The sequence below is a fragment of the Porites lutea genome, chromosome 7 (genome assembly GCF_958299795.1).
Source record: "Porites lutea chromosome 7, jaPorLute2.1, whole genome shotgun sequence".
NCBI lineage: Eukaryota > Metazoa > Cnidaria > Anthozoa > Scleractinia > Poritidae > Porites > Porites lutea.
In genome coordinates this window covers 4443206-4462904 of record NC_133207.1, presented here as the reverse complement: position 1 = coordinate 4462904, position 19699 = coordinate 4443206, and the positions used below count along the sequence as shown (strand labels likewise).

General features: G+C 38.4%; 2 protein-coding genes across 2 annotated transcripts in view; one reads left to right on the top strand and one right to left on the bottom strand.

The window, feature by feature from the left end:
* Positions 1–110: 110 nt before the first annotated feature.
* Positions 111–5292, top strand: LOC140944113 (uncharacterized). Its single transcript, XM_073393237.1, has 4 exons — positions 111–1462; positions 1990–2015; positions 3059–3196; positions 4799–5292. The coding sequence occupies exons 1-4, from the start codon at positions 286–288 to the stop codon at positions 4859–4861; spliced, it is 1404 nt and encodes a 467-aa protein (XP_073249338.1). The 5' UTR covers positions 111–285; the 3' UTR covers positions 4862–5292.
* The window catches only part of LOC140943528 (exportin-5-like), a 27692-nt gene continuing 13281 nt past the window's right edge, over positions 5289–19699 (bottom strand). The window contains exons 18-37 of the mRNA XM_073392614.1: positions 19161–19264; positions 18631–18720; positions 17840–17913; positions 17592–17617; positions 17201–17263; positions 16446–16561; positions 15846–15946; positions 14868–14967; positions 13474–13610; positions 12490–12587; positions 12319–12365; positions 11816–11916; positions 11321–11395; positions 11002–11060; positions 10629–10733; positions 9954–10031; positions 9263–9337; positions 8526–8591; positions 8132–8221; positions 5289–7126 (exon numbers count right to left, since the gene is read on the bottom strand). Of these exons, the coding sequence (XP_073248715.1) occupies positions 6992–7126; positions 8132–8221; positions 8526–8591; positions 9263–9337; positions 9954–10031; positions 10629–10733; positions 11002–11060; positions 11321–11395; positions 11816–11916; positions 12319–12365; positions 12490–12587; positions 13474–13610; positions 14868–14967; positions 15846–15946; positions 16446–16561; positions 17201–17263; positions 17592–17617; positions 17840–17913; positions 18631–18720; positions 19161–19264 (1740 nt within the window). The 3' untranslated portion in view covers positions 5289–6991. The remainder of the gene's footprint in view (positions 7127–8131; positions 8222–8525; positions 8592–9262; positions 9338–9953; positions 10032–10628; positions 10734–11001; positions 11061–11320; positions 11396–11815; positions 11917–12318; positions 12366–12489; positions 12588–13473; positions 13611–14867; positions 14968–15845; positions 15947–16445; positions 16562–17200; positions 17264–17591; positions 17618–17839; positions 17914–18630; positions 18721–19160; positions 19265–19699) is intronic.

Genomic DNA, 19699 nt, shown 5'->3' with positions numbered 1-19699 from the left:
GTGGAGAATGAATTATTCATTGCGTGATTTTGGGACCGGACAAAAGATTTATTGAAAAATATTTGACAACTTGATGACGTCATACATTCCAAGTCATCGCAGATCGGGGGCAGTCGCCTAACATTATTACACGGTAAATTTACTGCTTTCAAATATATAAGTTCACAGATCTGCCTATTAATGTTCGAGGACAAAAATAACACGTTCTAAATTTGTTGAAGGAAATCTGCAGAGTAAAGTTAGCATCCATTGTTTAGTTATTTCACTTAAAAAGCCAAAATAGAAATGGACAAGAATTACGTGTTAACACTGTTGGTTGCCATGATTGTGGCTTTAATGGATCCTGTGTGGATATTACGGGCAAATGCTGCTCCTATGAATAATGGAACTGCAAATGCGACGAGCACTGTTTTGTCCGACAACGCAACGGCAAGCAATAGGAGTTTGTCGTTGGGAAATTTTTCTGCTCCCAACATGACAGTTTCGTGCAATGAGACGGCTGTGAATTGCACGTCGAAGGTGGAAATTAACAATGCTACCATTGAGGTGAATTTAACCGATGTTTGCTTAGCAAACGGAACAAACCAACTCATCATTTGTAACGGGACTTCGTTAAATCTTACCAAACGCTGCGAGACAGTAAAAGCGGGAAACTTGACGATTGTCTGTGTAAATGCGAGCGTTAATTCTTCAGCCGGTCTTGTGGTTTCCAATGCAACACAATCTCCCGCCACATCCAATTTTACAACTGACTACACGAATGCGACAACTACTGCGGCGAATAATGTTACAGCACCGTTTAACACGACTGGGGTATTAACTGCAACCCTGAATGCAACTTCCACGAATCAGTCTGCTACGGCTAATGGATCATCGACTCAGAATCCTAACTCGACAAGCGTTTTAAACTCCACGATTTCCACCCTGACAGAACAAGGGAACGCTTCATTTGCAAACGCAACTCAAACAACGATCACAAATTCATCTGCCAGTACTCCGAGCGCTGCACAAAGCAGCGAAATTCCTAGCACAACACAACAGTCTACGACAACCCAGATGTCAACGACGACAGTGAAATTAACAACAACGCCGCAAGATACAACTCAGAAATCGACGATAGAGAAATCTACAACGCCGAAATTGACAACAGTGGAATCAACAACCACAGAGAAATCTACAACCACCCCAACTACAGAGAAATCTTCAACGCCGAAAGCAACAACTTCGGAATCTACAACAAAGCAGACCTCTCAAACGCCGGAATCGACAACCAAAGCGTCGACAACTATCAGTACTTCACGTACTACAAAGGAATCGGTTGTTCCTCCAAGCATGGAAGAAACTACAAAAGAAAGTACAACCGAAACGACCACTAAAAGTACAACTGTTAAAACTGTGGAAACAACCACAACTCTAACAGAGCAGGAAAAATCATCACAACCCACAAATGCACAACACTCAAGTGAGTTGAAATTGATTTTTACTGCCAAGTTTGAGAATGTGAAGAAAAGTAATGAGAAGAAAATAAAGAATAACCCATGGGAAAATAAGGAGGGGAGATATCAATATCCCAGTTTTCAAATGTCCCATGTCCAGAGGATTACATATTTAAAGATTATTGCGCCAAGAATGAAATAATATTTTATTACCCAATGCAATAGACATGCAACAGACCAAAAATTGAGGGACAGCTAACAACTGCTTTAGCAGTGCCTGATGTTCCCACAGTGACTAAGTTTCCCTTTTGGTGCAAGGAAATCTTAGTCTTTTGCACACAACCTTTACACACTGGGTACCCTTAAGATTCCGAGGGTGTCAGCCACTGGGCTCCTTATAATTTTTATTCAAGCACAAGCTTGCTATATCATTTACAACAACGAATGATATTATAGTGATATTTATAGCTCAGCGAACACAAATACCTCCCTGCTAATGCATTGGAAATGAAATATTAAGTAATATTAATTTTCTTTTGCTTTATCTATTCAGTGCCATCACCCATGGACGACGAAAAGGTAATGATAAACTTTGTAAGAATCCTTTCTTCAAATATGAAAAACCTTAAGACAGAAGACTGAAAACTCTATATTGGCTCCAGTGTAGGTTTACAGGATATTATTTTGAAGTCTCATGCAACTGATGTTTCACTACATAGAATGCAGACATAGATTGAAAGCCGACTGTTTGGTTTATGAGCTTAGCAGAATTATGTAGAGTTGTACACGGTACATATTTATTATTGTTTCATGCAAAAAGCTTGATGTTGGTTTTTTATGCTGTCACAACATAATATTATTAGATGTTGCATCCACTGACTATAGAGCATTAAGGCATTTAAAATATCATAACACATGTATCTAAGGCCATTTGAAAAAAAGAGTTTTAATGTTTTGGGGAAAAGCCTACTGGGCTGCTGTAAGCTACTAATACTGAAAAAACATCCTTTCAGCTTCCATGCACCTGTTTCTCCATTCACACGGCAAAAATCCACTAAACAGCTGGAAGTAATATCAACAATAACAGACACTGCACATTAACATACATATACTTCATTCATCGGGGGGAGGGGTGTTGCAAAGAATACTGGCCTCCAAATCTACTGTTTGTACTCCCCAAATTCCACATCCCTGGCAGTTTATGCAACCCAATATCCTCAAAGCCAGGTGCATTTTTGTCTAAGAAGTAAAATGATATCCCAGTTCGAGCCACAAACAGTAGGGGGGGAGATTTAAACAGTTTTGAAAAGTGTCAGGGATGATTTATTATGCAAATAATAATACCTCAAATATCACATAGTAGAACCATTTCCCTAAAAGGAAATCCCATCTCTTTATAACAACACCTAAAAGAGCCCTTTATTCTGAATTGTCAGAGTCCCCCCCCCCCCCCCCTGCTGCCTCACATCACAAGATGATACTCCGCTGTAATGCGTTTACCCCTTCTTGAAACAGTGTATGGGTCATTGCTCAGCACTACACACTCCTCCACTCTCTCTGAGATTGAAGTCAGGGTTCCTATATGAATGGTTTGTTAGTAACTAATTTAATCTACTCAACAGACTGTGCGATTTTTCTATGTGAACGTGCTTATTCCTGTTGGAGCTGGAGCCTGTACTGCCCTGGCCATTGCATTTTTGGTTGTCCTGTGCAGATGCTGTCGCAGAAGAAAGTTAAAGAAAGTCCGCTATTTTGGAAAGGTCAGGATTTATCACTAGTGGCACTCTATAATCAGCTTATCTTGGAAAGGTTGTCATACAAAAGAGTAAAAGAGTGTACAAAATTGGCAAAACAGCCTGCAAAACATAGTCCGTCAAGCCTTAATGCTGATAATTTGGTTTTTATTGCACTGAAATGCTCAGTAGAGCGACAGTGAACTAGCCACTGACAACAACATGTTTTTGCACTCTCTGGTACTCTTTCATGCCTTCTCCAGACAAGAGTGAGCTTACGCAACAGGATGGGAGAAGAAAGAAGACGGCAAACTTTGTGTGACAAGTGTGACAATAATTTTGTTTGAAAAACTTTTCCGCCGAACTTCACCTTCCTTTAAACAGGTCATTTTGTAAAAGGCCAGAGAACATAAACTTGAGTGAAGATCACCACAAAACAGTAATAGGTCTGTCACATTTGTCACACACAAGCGTTTTGCTGTCCTCTTCTTTCTGCAGTCCTGTTGCGTAAATTCACTAATCTCTCTCTGATTATCTTTATGTCATGACCAAAATGAGGTACCTAGGTTGTGGAACGGAGACATAATATTTAGAGAGAGAAACACTTGACAATTACAAACAGAACTTATAAACTTATTGTCCTCAACATCAGCACAGACTGTTAGTTACATGTACACAGACAGACTATTGGTCTCAGACAGATAAATCAGATAAATAAACAAACAGTTATACATGTACAATCAGACTATTCTTCTTCCAAATTGAACACTGCCCCTTTAACCATTAAGATATTATCTGTCTGAGAAAGGATTATCTGACAGATAACCAGTCTGAGATGGATAATAATTATTTGTGTTCCCAGTCATCAGAAATTATCAGATTGACCCAATCTAAATATGATATTCGATTATTGTGGGAAAAATCTCTTTATAACAAGAATTCCATCATTTATATTATTTTCACCCATGTGCTTGTTAAAATAAAAGGAGGCCGCACCTGTGGGTGCCCTATGTTGCGTGTCAGAACTTCATCACCTTGCTCTTCTTGTTGAAAATTAAATTTCTATAATACTATTGCCATGATTTATTAGTGCTGTTACTTATTTTATGTCTCGTCACTTGTCCCAAATTACTCTGGGAATGCCTCTTACAGTGACTTTTTAGAAATAGTTGTGGTGACTCCTGGGACTCATCTTGTGAAAAATCAAAAGTCCTACTCCTGAACCATTGATTCTCAGTTCAAAAAACGAGTTCTAAATTAAAAAAGCTTGGGTCTTAATGTAACCAGGAAGTCACTGAATCTAAAGACAGACTCCAAAACCCTTTTCACAGTTTACTGCTCAACATTAAAATATATTCCTTTTATTTAAACAACCAAAATAAGGGGACTAAAATAAATTATGCATTGTTAAAACATCCACAGAAATCACACAAACAGGCTTTTGTACAAAAACGTCTTCAGCTTGATCGATCTTTGCATCCTTCGGCACGCATCCATTAAATTATCTTGCGTCTTTGGTAATTTTTATGCATCAGGGACGCAGCACACAGAGGTAACAAAATCACTGTGTTTAGATGTTGATCAATACTGTCAGTTTTAAATTCTTTCTTTATATTTTTATTTTTTTAGGCTTCTGGAGAGTTGGACATGGATAAGTTAAATCTGTTGTCACATTCCAGTGATGAAGAATAATGCATTCGTATTCTAATGCAAGGACTTAAAACGGTTTTTTTCATTATTTCAGCTCTCATTTTCTGTATAACAGAAAGAGAGAGACCCAAGCACCACAATGAATGTGTGGCCGACTTAAAAACCATTCATATGGCAATTCATCAATGGTCGTTTCACATGGTACTATTTATTTTGCTGTAAAAAGAAGTTTGTCCTTTGAGTGTGAAAAGATATACTTCCTTGGAATACTTTAACTGTCTTTGTCTAGCTACAACTGGGTGTAAGATGTCCAATCAGCTTGTCAAGGCAAGGATTATTGCACAGACTGTTACAATCGTGAAGAGACAATTGGGATGTTTTGACTGGCCTTTTGACTGGTGTTTGTGGTTTTTCATTATTGCCCTAGCTCACAGGCAAATATTTGTAATAAATATGATAAATTTGGCAGTCTATTTTTAACATTCTTTTATTGTATTTTAAAGGAATAATGTATTACATTCAAATTTTGTAAGGAGGTCATTGAACAATTTCGTGATAACTTCTAAATAATAATTATGAGGTGCAGTTTTCCAAGGCTTTTGACAAAATTTGTCGCAGACTACAAGTCTTAAGTTGACCTTGCAGTGGAAATTACCCCTTTCTTTCTTGGAGAGAGTTTAAACTACTAATGATAATAATTATCAAAAATAGTACAGTAGGACTAAGGGTTTGTCATACTGGGACAGGAAAAGATTAGTTTTTTGTATCCGCTGGCTAACAGAGCATAAAGTGAGAAAACAATTAAAAATCTAGCCCTGTTCTAATTTTAATTTATAAGTTTATCGACATTTTTGCCTTCTCAATAAATAAATAAACACTTTTTAAAGCTTCTGCGAAACTCAGAAATTCATGAATACCAGAATACAATTGAACCTCCATTAAGTGTGCCTGTGTAGTACAGCGCAGGACTTCCTAAAAAGAAACCCTCCAGTGAGGCAAATTTAAGCAGCCATGCACCTACAAAGAGTGACCCTCTATTGAGCGACCAGTAACCAAAGCTCTGCAGACAAGAATATGCAAATTAAACCTCTATTAAGCAGCCAGCCCTATCAAGTGGCCATGGCCACCTTTTGGCCATCACGGCAAGAGGTCTATTGTTGTAGGTCACCTCTATTAATCAGCCATCAAGCACTTGATACACTTACAGTGTGAGATAGATAAGAAGCTGACAACTGGGGTTAATTTAATAAAAATTTTACACACGTAATTACAAGTGAAGCCATTGTTTTAGAGTCTGAGAACAATAGCTACACTTGTAAATTACCCATGTAAAAGTTTTATTAATTTGACCCCTGATAGTGGATCAGTTATGCCACTCCCATTGCATGTTTGTTTCTAAATCAAATTAAAGTGATGTTTGAGTTAAAGATTATGCTAATAATCAGAAACGTCTATCGCGCGGCCAACCGCCTTTAAGCAGCCACTTGCCGGTGTACCCCGAGACTGGCCACTCAATGGAGGTTCAAATGTTTTTCTGGAATGTTACCGTTTTATAGTGATAAAGTGTAATCACGTACATGAGAAAACTAAAGTGCATATGGCAGTGCTAATTAGTTCGTGGTTTCGCGGTCTCCTCGTTCCAGAGACATTCAGATGTTGACGGTTTTCTGAGTTTGACAAGGAAATGGCAACAGTTGTTGTGGTAGACATAAGTTATATTAGTGAGCTTTAGATTCGAGGATGAGATCGACTACCGTACGAGTATAAGATTTGACTTAAAGTTTTTTCGCGTATTCTCGGAAAAAAGATACCCCGGAAAGCTTCATCGTACTTTTGACCCACCAGAAAAGTTAGCACTGTCATCGTTATTACAGGAGGTTAAGCCCTATCCCGATCGCAAAATGATAAAACTTCTAACATTTGATAACTAGTTTCCGCCACTTCTGCATTTTCGCTAAAACTCGTAGTAGAATGACGACGGCTATCACATTTTCGCGCCAAAATGACACTTGTTCACGCCCGAGCAATACTCAGTATTGGGAAAATCTCGTTCTTGTGGTCGTTCTCGTCTTAGAATCTAAAGGTCTCTATTTTAAAGCTTATGTCCATACCATAACTTTATTTCTTTACCTTTGTGTGATTATATTTATCTCAATCTTATTACAGTACTTCTTAGCTTGTTTGTGGCTCAAATAGATCAGAAAGTCCTGTAAGATCCTCCGTTGGCTCTGGTTTGGTGCAGTTGATTTTTATCGGGGGAAGGTCTTTGATCTTGATCTCATTTTGGAACAATTCTGCAACATTTTTCTACAAGTCAAACAAACATCAATAACAATCAGCTACAAACTTCAAAGGAGGAAATATATTTGGCAAGAATGATAACTTTTATAAACCATAAATTTTAATCACCTTTGAGGTTACAGTCAGGGCAGGTCAAGCATACCCCCAAGAATGCATTAACGAATTTAATATTCGGAGGTTTAATCCATTGGTAGTTGTGGATTTCAGTTTCGTCTCTGCACCTCTGCATACGTAACGAACAGTGAATTCACACGCGCGGTAGTCATGAAATTTCTGCCACCTCAGTTTCCTTGAATTTGGTGCAAATGTCTTCAAAACAGTTTTATCCATTCAAAGATTTTTCAATCTGAACGAACACAGAGGAGTTATTGTGAAAAAATTCACTGCTCATTACGCATGCAGGAATACAGATTTGAATTTGAGACTGGTTGCGGCAACGACCAACGAATTCATTTTACAAATAATCGATTCATTAATGCAATCTTGGGGGGTACGTTTGACCTGCCTCGACTGTAAAGACCTGGCATAGGGATTAACTTTAACCCTCAACATCCACATAAAAATTCTTTAAACTAATCTCAATACATTTCCTTAAAGAAAACTGTAAGTTCAGAGAATTTAATGAACGATCAAAGAATTTCGACTCTGGTGATCTTTTTCTTGATTCTAACAACCTTTTCTATTGATGATGCACTGATGTTGTTGGGAGAAAATTGATGTTGATCACTCTTGGGACATAAAGGTTAAGTAGCCTCAGCTACCCTGACGAGAAAGAACTTTGGAAATCTGATGCTAATTACCATCAAATTCGACTTGATTGCATAGTAGGCATCTGTTGGATTTTGGTTTATAACAAAACAGTGATAACAGTGCTGTATAAAAACAAACTCTGTCAATATTGATGGTGCCTTTGGAAATGTCTGCCTGAGGAGAATCAAAATTAACTTTCGTTTGACAGAGAGGCAAAGGATGTACCGGTAATGACAAATCAAACTAAAGTATTATCCTCACCCCTACGATTCCAGACACAAGTTTCTTGAACTGATCTCTTTTTCTTTTCTCTGGAACATCGTTTCCTTCAAAACACATGGCCTCAAAAGCCTAAAAACAACATCTTATTGTTAAATAATTAGTCTGTCAGTCTGGCATACGGTGCCACAACTCCACCCTCCTCCAAACAAAAGAATTTTACCACCTGTAACTATAAAGAAAACAAATTCCCGGATTAAACATGGCTTCTGACCTGCTAATAGTCCAGTTCTGGCTCCTCTCTCTCTCTGTCACGTAATGCGTTGCTTGATGTGTTGCGTGACAGAGATGGGGGCCAGAACTGGACTAACCTGCTAACAGTTATCTCTGACAAAAAAGTTTATTAAGATAAATAGTGACTCTTGGATGAACATACATGCAAATCCTCCAAGGAGCAGTTAGTTTGAAGAAGAACTTGCTGCAGTGATGAGTATTCAGGTCTCTGAAATTAAAAAGTTTACTTAGTGTAACAAAGAATGACCATGGACTCGTGAGGATCTGATGTGTTTCCCCTTTGAGCCCCCATGTCCTCATACATATTCTCCCATGTGATCCCCATCATTTCCTTGAAAGATTAGTTAAGAGAATTTGATAAAAGATCAAAGCATGTCCTCCTTGGTGATCATATTATAAATTCTCTTAACCTATACTCTTGATGATGAATGAAAAATATTACGAGAAAACTGATGTTGGCCACTATTGGGACTTCAATGGGTTACTAAGGAAAGCTCTAGACTGTACTATGTAAATTTAGCTAAGCCTACAAGTGGAGCTCCCATTTAACACAAACAATTCACTTCAAAAAATTACTACAAAATTAAACACAAACAATACTAAGGTAACTAAATATATCTGACAAAAAAACTTCAGATCGTGTTCCAAACAAAAATCATTATCTGGTCAGAAGACAACATAAAAATGTGACCTCAATAGGTGATATATCTGCGCCTGCAATACGACCACGTGACTCTAGCCAGTGGATGCCCCGTTCAGACATAGAGACCTACAGATCTTGGCATGAATGGCATACATCATTCTATAGGAAAGCCATACATTGGTTGGCATGTGGCATGGACAGGTGGTCACGTGAAACAAGATTCTAGATTTTCTTACCAGAAGTTCGTACATTGTCTGTCCAGCGTAAGTCAGGTACGTTTCAGTAAAGCAGTGACCTTGAACGTGAAGACCCTGCAATGGGAGATGCAGAATGTGCTATTAATTTTACTACTTACCAGACTATGTATCATTCGATTGGAATTTAAAAAAGACAGACCATATGTCCTCCACAACTGCCACTAACTGCCACTAATTGCAAAACTAAGGACACCTTCTTCAACATTAACCTAATTCTCACGTACGTCTTTGGTTAGTTCAAAATACGGGAAATAATAGGAAATAGCAGTTTATGGTTATAGCGTTGGCGAAATGAAAAGGCCACCAAAGTTAACATAATAGGTAGGGTATAGGAAATCAGAGGGCTTGAGTCTATTATAGGGTATCATTTTCCAAGAAACAATCTACACCAGGGAAAGCGGGAAAAGAGCAACTCTAGCATAGGGAGGATATTGTGAGTTTAATCTAGTGTAAGATGGCAAATCACCTGAACTAAGTCTTGCATAGGGTAAGGGTTCCAGTTTCCCAGCGGCATATCCTTCACCATTAAGTACCCCCGGGGGTTAAAATAACAGGTCCTAGGTTCACTACCTTTTCACCACCTTCAACTGTTTCGTTCAACTACTATGGAGGCACAGCAATGTCAATGATGGCAATTTTTTGTTAGAGGTTAACTTAAAATGGCACCCACCTTCAAGACTTGAGTGAACAACTGTTCAACGACAGAGTCCGCTAACCTAGTTCCAGCTTCTTTGCATATGACAACAACCTTGAGAGGCAAAATAAAGAGGATGTCAGTTGACGTGATATGACAACAACCTTGAGAGGCAAAATAAAGAGAATGTCAGTTGACTATGTGATACAACATAACTCACTTAGGACTGTTGTGAAATGTAACAAGATCAGTAGCTCCATTACAATAACCACAGGGACATGTAACAACACCCAAATGGCCATTAAGGTATTTACTCGATTAAAGTGTTTCCGATGCAGCGTTAATTCAAGAACGGCGTTTATTTCAAAATCGTATTATTCATTTTCTTTAATCCTGACTGAAAACAATGACAGTGAATCATTTGTCAATATTATCTAAAATAGAAAGATGCTTAAAGTCCAATGTCTTGCTTTTCTTTTTGCTGAGTTGTGCTGAGTTTATTCGAGAGCGGCATTTATTGGTAATGTTATCTACATTTGCGACTTTTAATTGAGTACATACGATATGACACAAAGACGACGATGAAACGAAACAACGCTATATGTGGGTTGAGTTTGTTGTTGGTTCTCCTCATCCAGTCGATGCGAAATTGTACACAATCTCGTTATTTATCGATTGATTGATTCATGTTTTAGATAATGTATTACTCACTTCTTTGACAAAGGCAGTAGCAAGACGTGTGGCCCTATAACAGACAGTTGAATCAGGCCAGGTCATACTTTGAAAAACGGTACACAGTACTTGCATGTTCACACTCTGAAATGTTAGGATTTGTGTAGCTTAGTCATTAAAATAGGAAAAATACAAGTTGTGGGGGTGAAAACCACTTCACTTTTTGGGAGCAGACTGTTAGGATAAAAGGTACTTTGATTAAGCAGAGAATTCCAGGTAACTTAACACATTGTCATCTTTTATTTGTGATTAGGAACTAATGTTTTTTCTGTATTGACCATCTTAGTAGTTTATTCGACATTTCCAAAATTGACTTACAGGGAAAAAGAAAGGATCAGTTACTTTATACTACCTCAGTTCTCAAAAGCAACCTTCCCAATGATCCTAACTTGGCATTGTTGGCATCTAATCCTACGAAAAGGGAATTGCACATAACGTTAATTGCACATAACGTTTTGTATACATCAAGTTAGGGTATATCAGAGCAGTCTGTAGTGAGTGTCAACAAACTGTTTAGACATCCAGTCAAGATAAACAATGCTACGAATCAGAGCATTTTCCTTTTCTTTACTAACTGTCATGTACCAAATAAGAAAGAAGAAATACAGCACAGCACACAACAAATCACCACAGAGACAGTGATACTAAAATTATTAGTCTAATGAAGTTACCTTTAAGTTCGTCCTCTTCTGCGACTACCATTCCTGTCGACGCATTGCTCTCTTTGTTTAAAACACATGCTAAAGCTAAAATGATTCAGAAACCTTTAGCAGTCCTTCGACACGACTTGTATAATTAGTTTAATTTACAGACTCCATGCAAGTGCGGATTCCATCAAATGCTGAAAAGCAGCTGGGGTGCTAGAAAGACCAAATGGCAGAGCCATTTCTGCACCCGCCTTGAGTGACTGTTACAAGTAGATAACCTTGTCCCAGAGGTATCTTTTCCAAGGTTAGCAAAACGTAACATTTGAAATGTGACAAAAAAAAGGTAAAAGGACTCAAAAAGCTGTTAGAAGTAACGCAAAAACGCGGCAGAACAACATCAATACTAAAGTATAAATATGGCCGATCACGCCGCATGAGAAACAAATAAAACAGTTGAATATCTGCCAGTGCAAGGCAATTGGATAGCTTATCAAGTACCAAGCAAAATGAGGTACTCACTGAAAACATCCAAGTAATCCTTGCTGATAATCGACACCAACTGGTCCTCAATGATCTCTTTGGATTCCATGTTGTCTTCTTCCTCATCCATTTCAGTTGTGCTGTGGATTTAAAGATAGCTTTCACTTTAAAAAAAGCCGATTTTCGTTACCGATACCGGGCCGCATTTTTCAGCACCTGAACACAACTAACATTCATTTCCTTGTATTTTTGGTTATATTTTCACTTCTGCTGTACATCACTGGAAATCATTGTTCCATAAATCGCAAAGCTGACTTTAGAGTCAAATGATGTTAACTTCAATGTAGATGTATACCATTTTATTTATCTCAGAAATTTTCAAAAAAAGTCCTCTGTGCACCCAACTGTTACGGACTCTAACTAATAAGGGCCTTAATTTTCAGTCCGAAGGATGCCTGCAATAACGATAGTTTCCTGTACAGTACAATTCTAATTGCAATTCCCAATTTTGCTTTCAAAAATCACATATTTTCGTTGCTAACCTGTCGGCTTGGTGCTGTCTGACAATCTCCCACTGTTCTTCAAGATGCTAAAACAGCATACACACAATCAAAATAAATAATTCAATAAAGGACTATCCTTTTGTTTCTTTTACGGATTGTCTTAGAATAATAAGTCGAGAAAACAGCCTGATATACATCAATAAAAGGTACCTGAACCATCCAGGTGAAGAAAAGTGAAAGTACAGGAACAACCACGTTCATCTGGTGATACACAGGGCAGTGCAAGATAAACAACTTCATAAAATTACCTGATATGAGGAGTCAAGGAATACATTCAGGGACTGTGGGAAAGTAATATCATAATAATATCGCTGAATTTCTTCCTATCTTTCCACTTTGAGATCTCTACCTTTGCTTGCCCATCCTCCTTCTTTTATCTTTTTTCCCCTACATTGTTCCGACGCACAAAACATCTGACCAGGAATCCCAGCCACCTCTGTCCTATCCCCGACCCTTCTAGTTTACTGGCCTCCACCTTCTCTCAAAAACCCAAGTCTCCAGGTCTTTCCTGGTTCCCACTTCCATTTTCCTCGTTTCCTATCCCTAACTAAGTGGCTCTCACCCAATCCTTTCCCTGACTCTCAGTCACCTCATATTTCATAGCGTTCACAAATCTGGCTCCTAATTCCTTCTCTTAAGCTTCCTAAGTCCTATTAGCGAGCTTAAGCAACGATGACGGCAACGACAAAGGCAAAAAAGCAATAGGTTTAGATTAACAGAACCACAACTTTGCACATGCATCACGCCTTTTTTGTACATTTCTCAGCCGTCATTGCACGACTACTACGTGAAAGTGCCTAATTTCACGTTTTGTCGAGGACGGGAACACACGACGACACCTTTCTTTTTCTTTTCCTGAACTTTGATACGGTATTTTAGAATTCAAGTCCAAAAACATTTGACAACATTTGACGAATTGAACGAGATGGAATAAGCGCGATTAAGTTTGAGGCAGAGCGAATTCACTTTTTAAGTGACGTTTTCGTAGCCGTCGCCGTCGTCGTTGCTTAAGCTCCCTATTGTCCTTGTTCCCACTTCCTTTCCTTCTGGTTCATCCGACCTGGCGACCCTCTACTGTTTAATGATGCGACACAGAAGGAAATATTAACTCTCATAAGTTTGTTCAAAGGATACGTACAACAAACCTCAGTCTGTAGTTGGGAACATATGTTAAAGACTTCACAACATTCTCTTTAATGAGTTCTGGTAGGCCAGGAATGCTGTAAAAATCATGGCTAAGACAGGCTCCAGCATATCCCAGAGCATGGTAGCTGAATTATTAAAAAAGAGAGAAGGTGGAAAAATATAACGAGAGAGAATGAGAAGTGGACAAAATAAACGTAAAGAGGTGGGCGGAAGATGGGTTCAAGCGACATTCAACGTTGACATCCGATTTTCTTTAAGAAAACCCCTATTTAAGGGATTCCTTACGTAGCATAAGTAATAAACTAGTTACAAAGCTTTTGAAAATAACTGGAGTAAAAATTTGGCTTTTTCGATTTGCCTTTTATTTGCTATTCAACTGAAGAGAAACACAACTTTCCATCACTGTGCTAAATTATAACCTAGTAAAACCAGAGAATCACATGATCCTTGTGCTACCTCCTTAAAATGTTTAAGCCAAGCAATCACCTATTTTTAATTCAAAGCTTGCTCCTCCCGGAATGATCAAGAATGATAGCATTTTCACGATAATCTGGCTCTGTTGTAAAATAGAACTCATTTGATACGATTTAGATTTCAAGCCAAATTCATGACTTGCCCTTTTCTTTGAACAAGCCCTCTAAACATTTCAACGTATGCTCCTCCTCTTTTTAAGTGATATTTAACGTCAATAGAGCAAGGAGGTTTCACCTAACACTGTTGCTCAAAATGCATGAGTTCATTTTTTTTTTTCACGTCTAGCCTTCAAAGGTACCCCTACTTCTGGAACGAAAAAATGCGTTTTTGTCCTACTGTTGGCACTATGCAATTCCAAATAACATCGAGTCAAAAAAAAGGGTAACCTGTGTCACAGACAGAACTAAACTTCTGGTTAAGTCGGTCTGCCAAACAGCACCGAATCCTTGTTTTCGACCCACCCGTGCGCAACGATTTGAATACGCGCCATGATATGCCTGTTATAAGTGGTATTGTCGATTTGCCAATCAAGTTGAAGGGAAATTCGAAACGCATTTCCAGTAATTCGTCGAGTCCTTTAAGGACCCAGAACAAGAAAATCGGCCTTGCTTCACAGACGTTACTAACCAGGGTTACATTACCTCTGCGACGCTGGCCAATAGAAAGGTTTATCGAAGTAGAATAAAAGAAACTTTGGAAGGAAATCAATCACTTTCTTAACGTCAATAGAAGCTTTCTTTTAGACACTCGCACATTAATAGCTGAGCCTTATTCCTATCAAAACAACTCCGTTAAGTGCGTACTTGATAATTACAATTTAACGTTTTTAGCTTGAACCATGATTCTGCTAATTAATAAAGGTACGCTTTTGTGGCATGAATCGGTTTAAAAACGTTTTTAGCACGAACCATGAATCTGCTAAGTAATAAAGGTACGCTTTTGTGGCATGAATCGGCTTAAAAACGGTTGGAACTCCACTTCTATCTTTGTCTTGACCATGCGAAAGAACTGAAAAAAAAAATTAAGAATGTGGTGGGTAGGTTAGTGTCGCTAATATAAACGGACATTTTCACTCTTAAAGAGCGTTTTCACATGACGTCGCTGTGGCCATGTTGGTGGTCGAGGCCAGTCTTATTAACTTGTGGGAGTTGAACTCTTTTCTTATGTAAACGCCTTCTTTTGTTTCCATGAATTTGAACAGATGTTGGCCACGTGAGTGAAAACGCTCAATTGATTTCTATTTTCAGTTGAAAAACGTTTTTACACTAAAAGTAAAATACTAACGGTTACTATCATTTTTATTATTTTTATTGTCAATAGTCACGGCCAAATTTTACATAATGTGACGGCGCTGCAATAATTATGTCAGCCCACAAATGACTTGCTCACCACCCAGTTCTCAGTAGCTCAGCGGTTAAAGCATCACACTAGTGTACGGAGGATCATGGTTTCATTTCCCATTTGCGACTCAGAGGTTTTGCTGAGTTCGTCTCTTATATCACATCACGCCATTTATTACAAATAAGACTCTGTATGGGTATTTCCGACGAAATCGAAGTCGCCACGATCGCTATTGATCAAAAGAAGATCTTAGCGATTACAGAGACGTTTACATTGACAATTTTTGATCACGTTTGACAACATACGTCGTACGATGGCGGGCAAAAAAATCTACCAAAAATTGGGCTGCACGTTCTTCTTATTTAACCTTTTGCTTTTAAGTTTTTTGTTTCCGTGGTTGTTCTAGCTGGCTATTAGCGTTAACACGTAAAACAATTCTTGATATATATGCGACCATTTTACGAAAAACGCGCGATGAAAACGACGTCCTTAGTTACCCATAGAGAAGCTCAAAAATGTTATCTCGCTAACAAAGTATTCCTCACCATAAATAGCACTAGTGTCAAGGTCATGCATGTCTAGGGCGGCCAGGTAGTCTCCCATCATACTTCTTTTTATTGCAGGATCATACAGGCTATTGAAACACCTACATAAGAATAACCTAAATTAATAATACGGTCAGCTATCTCTGAGGGGTAACAACCATATGTCCGTCTTAGGAAGGACTATACTTGAGGAACAGTAAAACAGATGACTGAAGAATGACACGGTTTCAGTAGGGAGTCCACAACATTGTTAGGGTCTGTAGAAGATTATACGTAACCAAGGTTTAAGGGCTGCTGGGGATAAAATTAAATACTTCAGTGTAGCGTACAATGTCTCATGCTATGTTTCCCTTTTAAAAAAACTGTTGTTAGTGACTCATGTTTGATCTTGCGGAGCTGTTGCGTCTCAACTAGATTCCAAAAAACAACACGAACACGACTCTGAATAGATGATTCCCTTCTTTCTGAGGACACGTTTCACACAAACCATAGGCTGTGGCTCCTGATAAAACCACTTGTTGTAAAGAACATACATAACGACTCTGCCTTAGCCGACAGCCACAAAAGTGGAATTACTTGCTATAAAGACAAACCACTTACTTTGCTAGCAGCGTAAGATTGCCAAGTAATGGCACAACATACGGTGCACAGGGATTGTGCACATAAGGAGTCCCATTAGGCATCGACCCAATGGACAGCCCCTCTCTGGTCGCCGTCTGCACAGAAACAAGTTATAACCAGTTTACAACAAACCATTAGCATTGCAAGGGTTAGGAAGGTGACCGGTCGTTTGGCTCACCAGTCGTTTCGCTAACGTGCCGTTCGTTAACGTCTTAGTCGTTCCGTTAAGAAGCGAAACGAGCGCTGCGCGTGTATATACTTCGCTCTCTCAACCAAGGTACAAAGTATTGCGATACGCAAGTGTATACCTCGTTCTTTCAGCCACTGATCAGGCGTAAGCAGTTAGGGAACTGACCCAACACGTACGCGAAACGACTTCAGAAGTTGGCGAACAGGAGGTGGCGAAACGACTCGTAGGCGAAACGACCGTAAACCGTTAGGAAGGTATTCATTTTTAAATAAAGCATGAGGAAAATGCCACTTATAATTCCAGTGCGTAAACCTTAAAACACGGAAAACGCTAACGCAAAAAATGTTAATGCACAAAAAAAAAAATCTGTTGAATATTTCAATTACCTTTTCTCTACTTTTAAGCTCAAACAAACGTGGTTTCGAGATTATTGGGAGCAATTTTACTATCCAGCTATATTGTAGGACTTTCTAATGGAAGCGAAATAATATAGGGAGAGTGTACGAGGAGTGTATAAAGCAAAACAATCTAAGTAAATGCAAACCTCAAAGTTGATTAAAGAACAGCTTCGGACAACCGCCATTATGGTGGTGACACAAAACATAACCTGAAAAAAAAAATAGAGGATTGGGGAAACAAAGCTTAAGTGGCAGCAATGTCATGACAGCAAAATCACAAACCTAGGAATCCAGTTTTAGTTCACTAAGATGTCGCTTTGCAGAGAAATTAAACTAAATGGTGCAGATGCAGCAAAACATTCCCTTCAGTGTAATTAACAAGTGTATTTAAAACTACTGAATCATAGTGAACTGCAATAGCCAAATCCTCACACTGATCATGATCAGCCATTAGCCAAAAAAACTACGATTTTTTTTACTCCACTTGAGGTTACGTTATTAAGTTTTGGTCTTTTATATCGCTACATCAATACTCACATCAAATCTTCTCTTCTTCAACTCTTCTGAAAAGATAGAAAATTGAGAATTAATCTTAACAGCATTCGCCCATTTACGAGCACATTGAGCTAATTCTCTTCAGAAAGTTAACCAGCATCAAAAATAGCATCACTAAGTAAACTTCAAGTTATGTTAATAACTGCCGACAAGGCTGAATGTCCTCTGATAACTCGGTTTACAGAAAAATTTCAACGTATTCCCTAAGTTAAAAGAAAACCTCTCAGTACCATTCTGGTTTAACAAGGCGGGGTCTTGGTCCAGTCCGATAAATGACACGAAGCTTGCTGGAGATGAGATAGCCCTGTCCACGAAAAGAATAATACAGTGTCAATATCAATTTTCTCCGAACAATAATCATACGTCATTCAGAGAAAAGGTTGTGAGAATTGGTAAAATGATCAACGAAGGGAGAATCCTTTGATCTTTTAATTAAGTTCTCCCAACAAAGTCTTTAACGAAATGTATGTAGATCAGTCTGGAGAGTTAGTAATCTAACTATACATACTAACTAAAAAGAATATGAAGAAAAACCGTCCATCTACACTGATGTATTAGTAACTACCTTGGAGTGTGCGATGCTTATAGAAGTGAAGACAGTAAAGAGAAGAGTTTTACTAAATATGCGAGAATGACAAAATGAAACCACATAACCATTTAAGTAACAAGCCTTTACGATCTTGTACCATTTGTTATTTTGCCACCTATTCACAAGACAAAAATTTTTATCCTTAACTGAGTTTTTAATTTGGGTCGTTTGTAAGTGAGACAAGGTAGTAGGGTTAAATTCCTTGATCTGTTGGTTTCACTCTTAAGAGAAGCCCAACGGGAAAAACCGAAAAACCTTCACATTTAGTATATCAAATATTTCACTACAAACAGTATCATGCCAAAGTACTCATAAATAGCGATTTTCATGATCACACTCTGTAGAATTTAACCCACACACTACAAACTTAGGACTGCGTCCATTCTTCCAGAATCAGCTCTTGGCTGGAAAGGTTGAACCTTAAAAACGTACCGTTGGATTCTTTCACTCATCCAGATTTCCCTTACTGGAGCCATCAGCTCACTCAGAAATGCATCTTGTTTCTCTTTACCCAGGTGATTGCTAATCAAAAAATGGAACAGTAGGGAAAAACACTGCGTGAACAAACAAGACATTACTTTTCAAACCTGAAAGCTACAAAGTAAGTGGGTGACTCAAAACAATGGGTGACAATGGTGGTGCAGTAGTGAGAGCACTCGCCTCACACTAATGTGGCTTGGGTTTGAATCTCGGCGCTGACTCCATATGTACGGGTTGAGTTTGTTCTTGGTTCTCTCCCTTGCTTCGAGAGATTTCTCTCCAGGTACTCCGGTTTCCCCTCTCCTTAAAAACCAACAAGTCCAAATCCCAATTCGATCTGGACACATTTCAACGACTTCTTAAGAACTCCTCAGTGCTCCATGGGTAAAAGCTTAACAATTACAAATTAATTACAAATTAATTACAATTACAATTAAAAATGGAACCATCAATCTGGGGAAATGAAAACAAGTTTATCTTACCTGGCAATCACTAATGCTTCTGTTAAAGTGCTTGCTTCCTTGACAGCTACCAGTTCTTCCTCAAATAAAGCATGAACATGTTGTTTCAGAGCACCAAAAACAGGCTAAAAACCAAGAAAAGGTGTATTAGACAAATCCTTAAAATTGGTCCTTGGCCTTCTTCCTAAACTGCCAGCAGTATTATTTTTTTATTGTGTTTTCATCTCCGATTCAAGTACAAGGGGAAGGAAGACTTTGCTATCAGGAACGCTAATTTCTCTACAGCAAAACCACAAAGCGCTGGACTGTGTTCTAGAGGCGTTGGTGGTCATTACAAATGACTTACTTTCATAAGTTTAAAGGTTTTGGACTGTCTACACTTTTTTTTAAATTAAACACACTTCTAGTGATTAAGATGCACAAATAATTTAATACAGATATACTGGAAAAAATACTCTGGCAATAGCAAAAGCAGGAAGAGGAAATTGAATGAAACATGCACGGGTAAGAAACAAGAAATAAAAGTTATGTATGGAGCAAAGAAACGGGCAACCCATTGT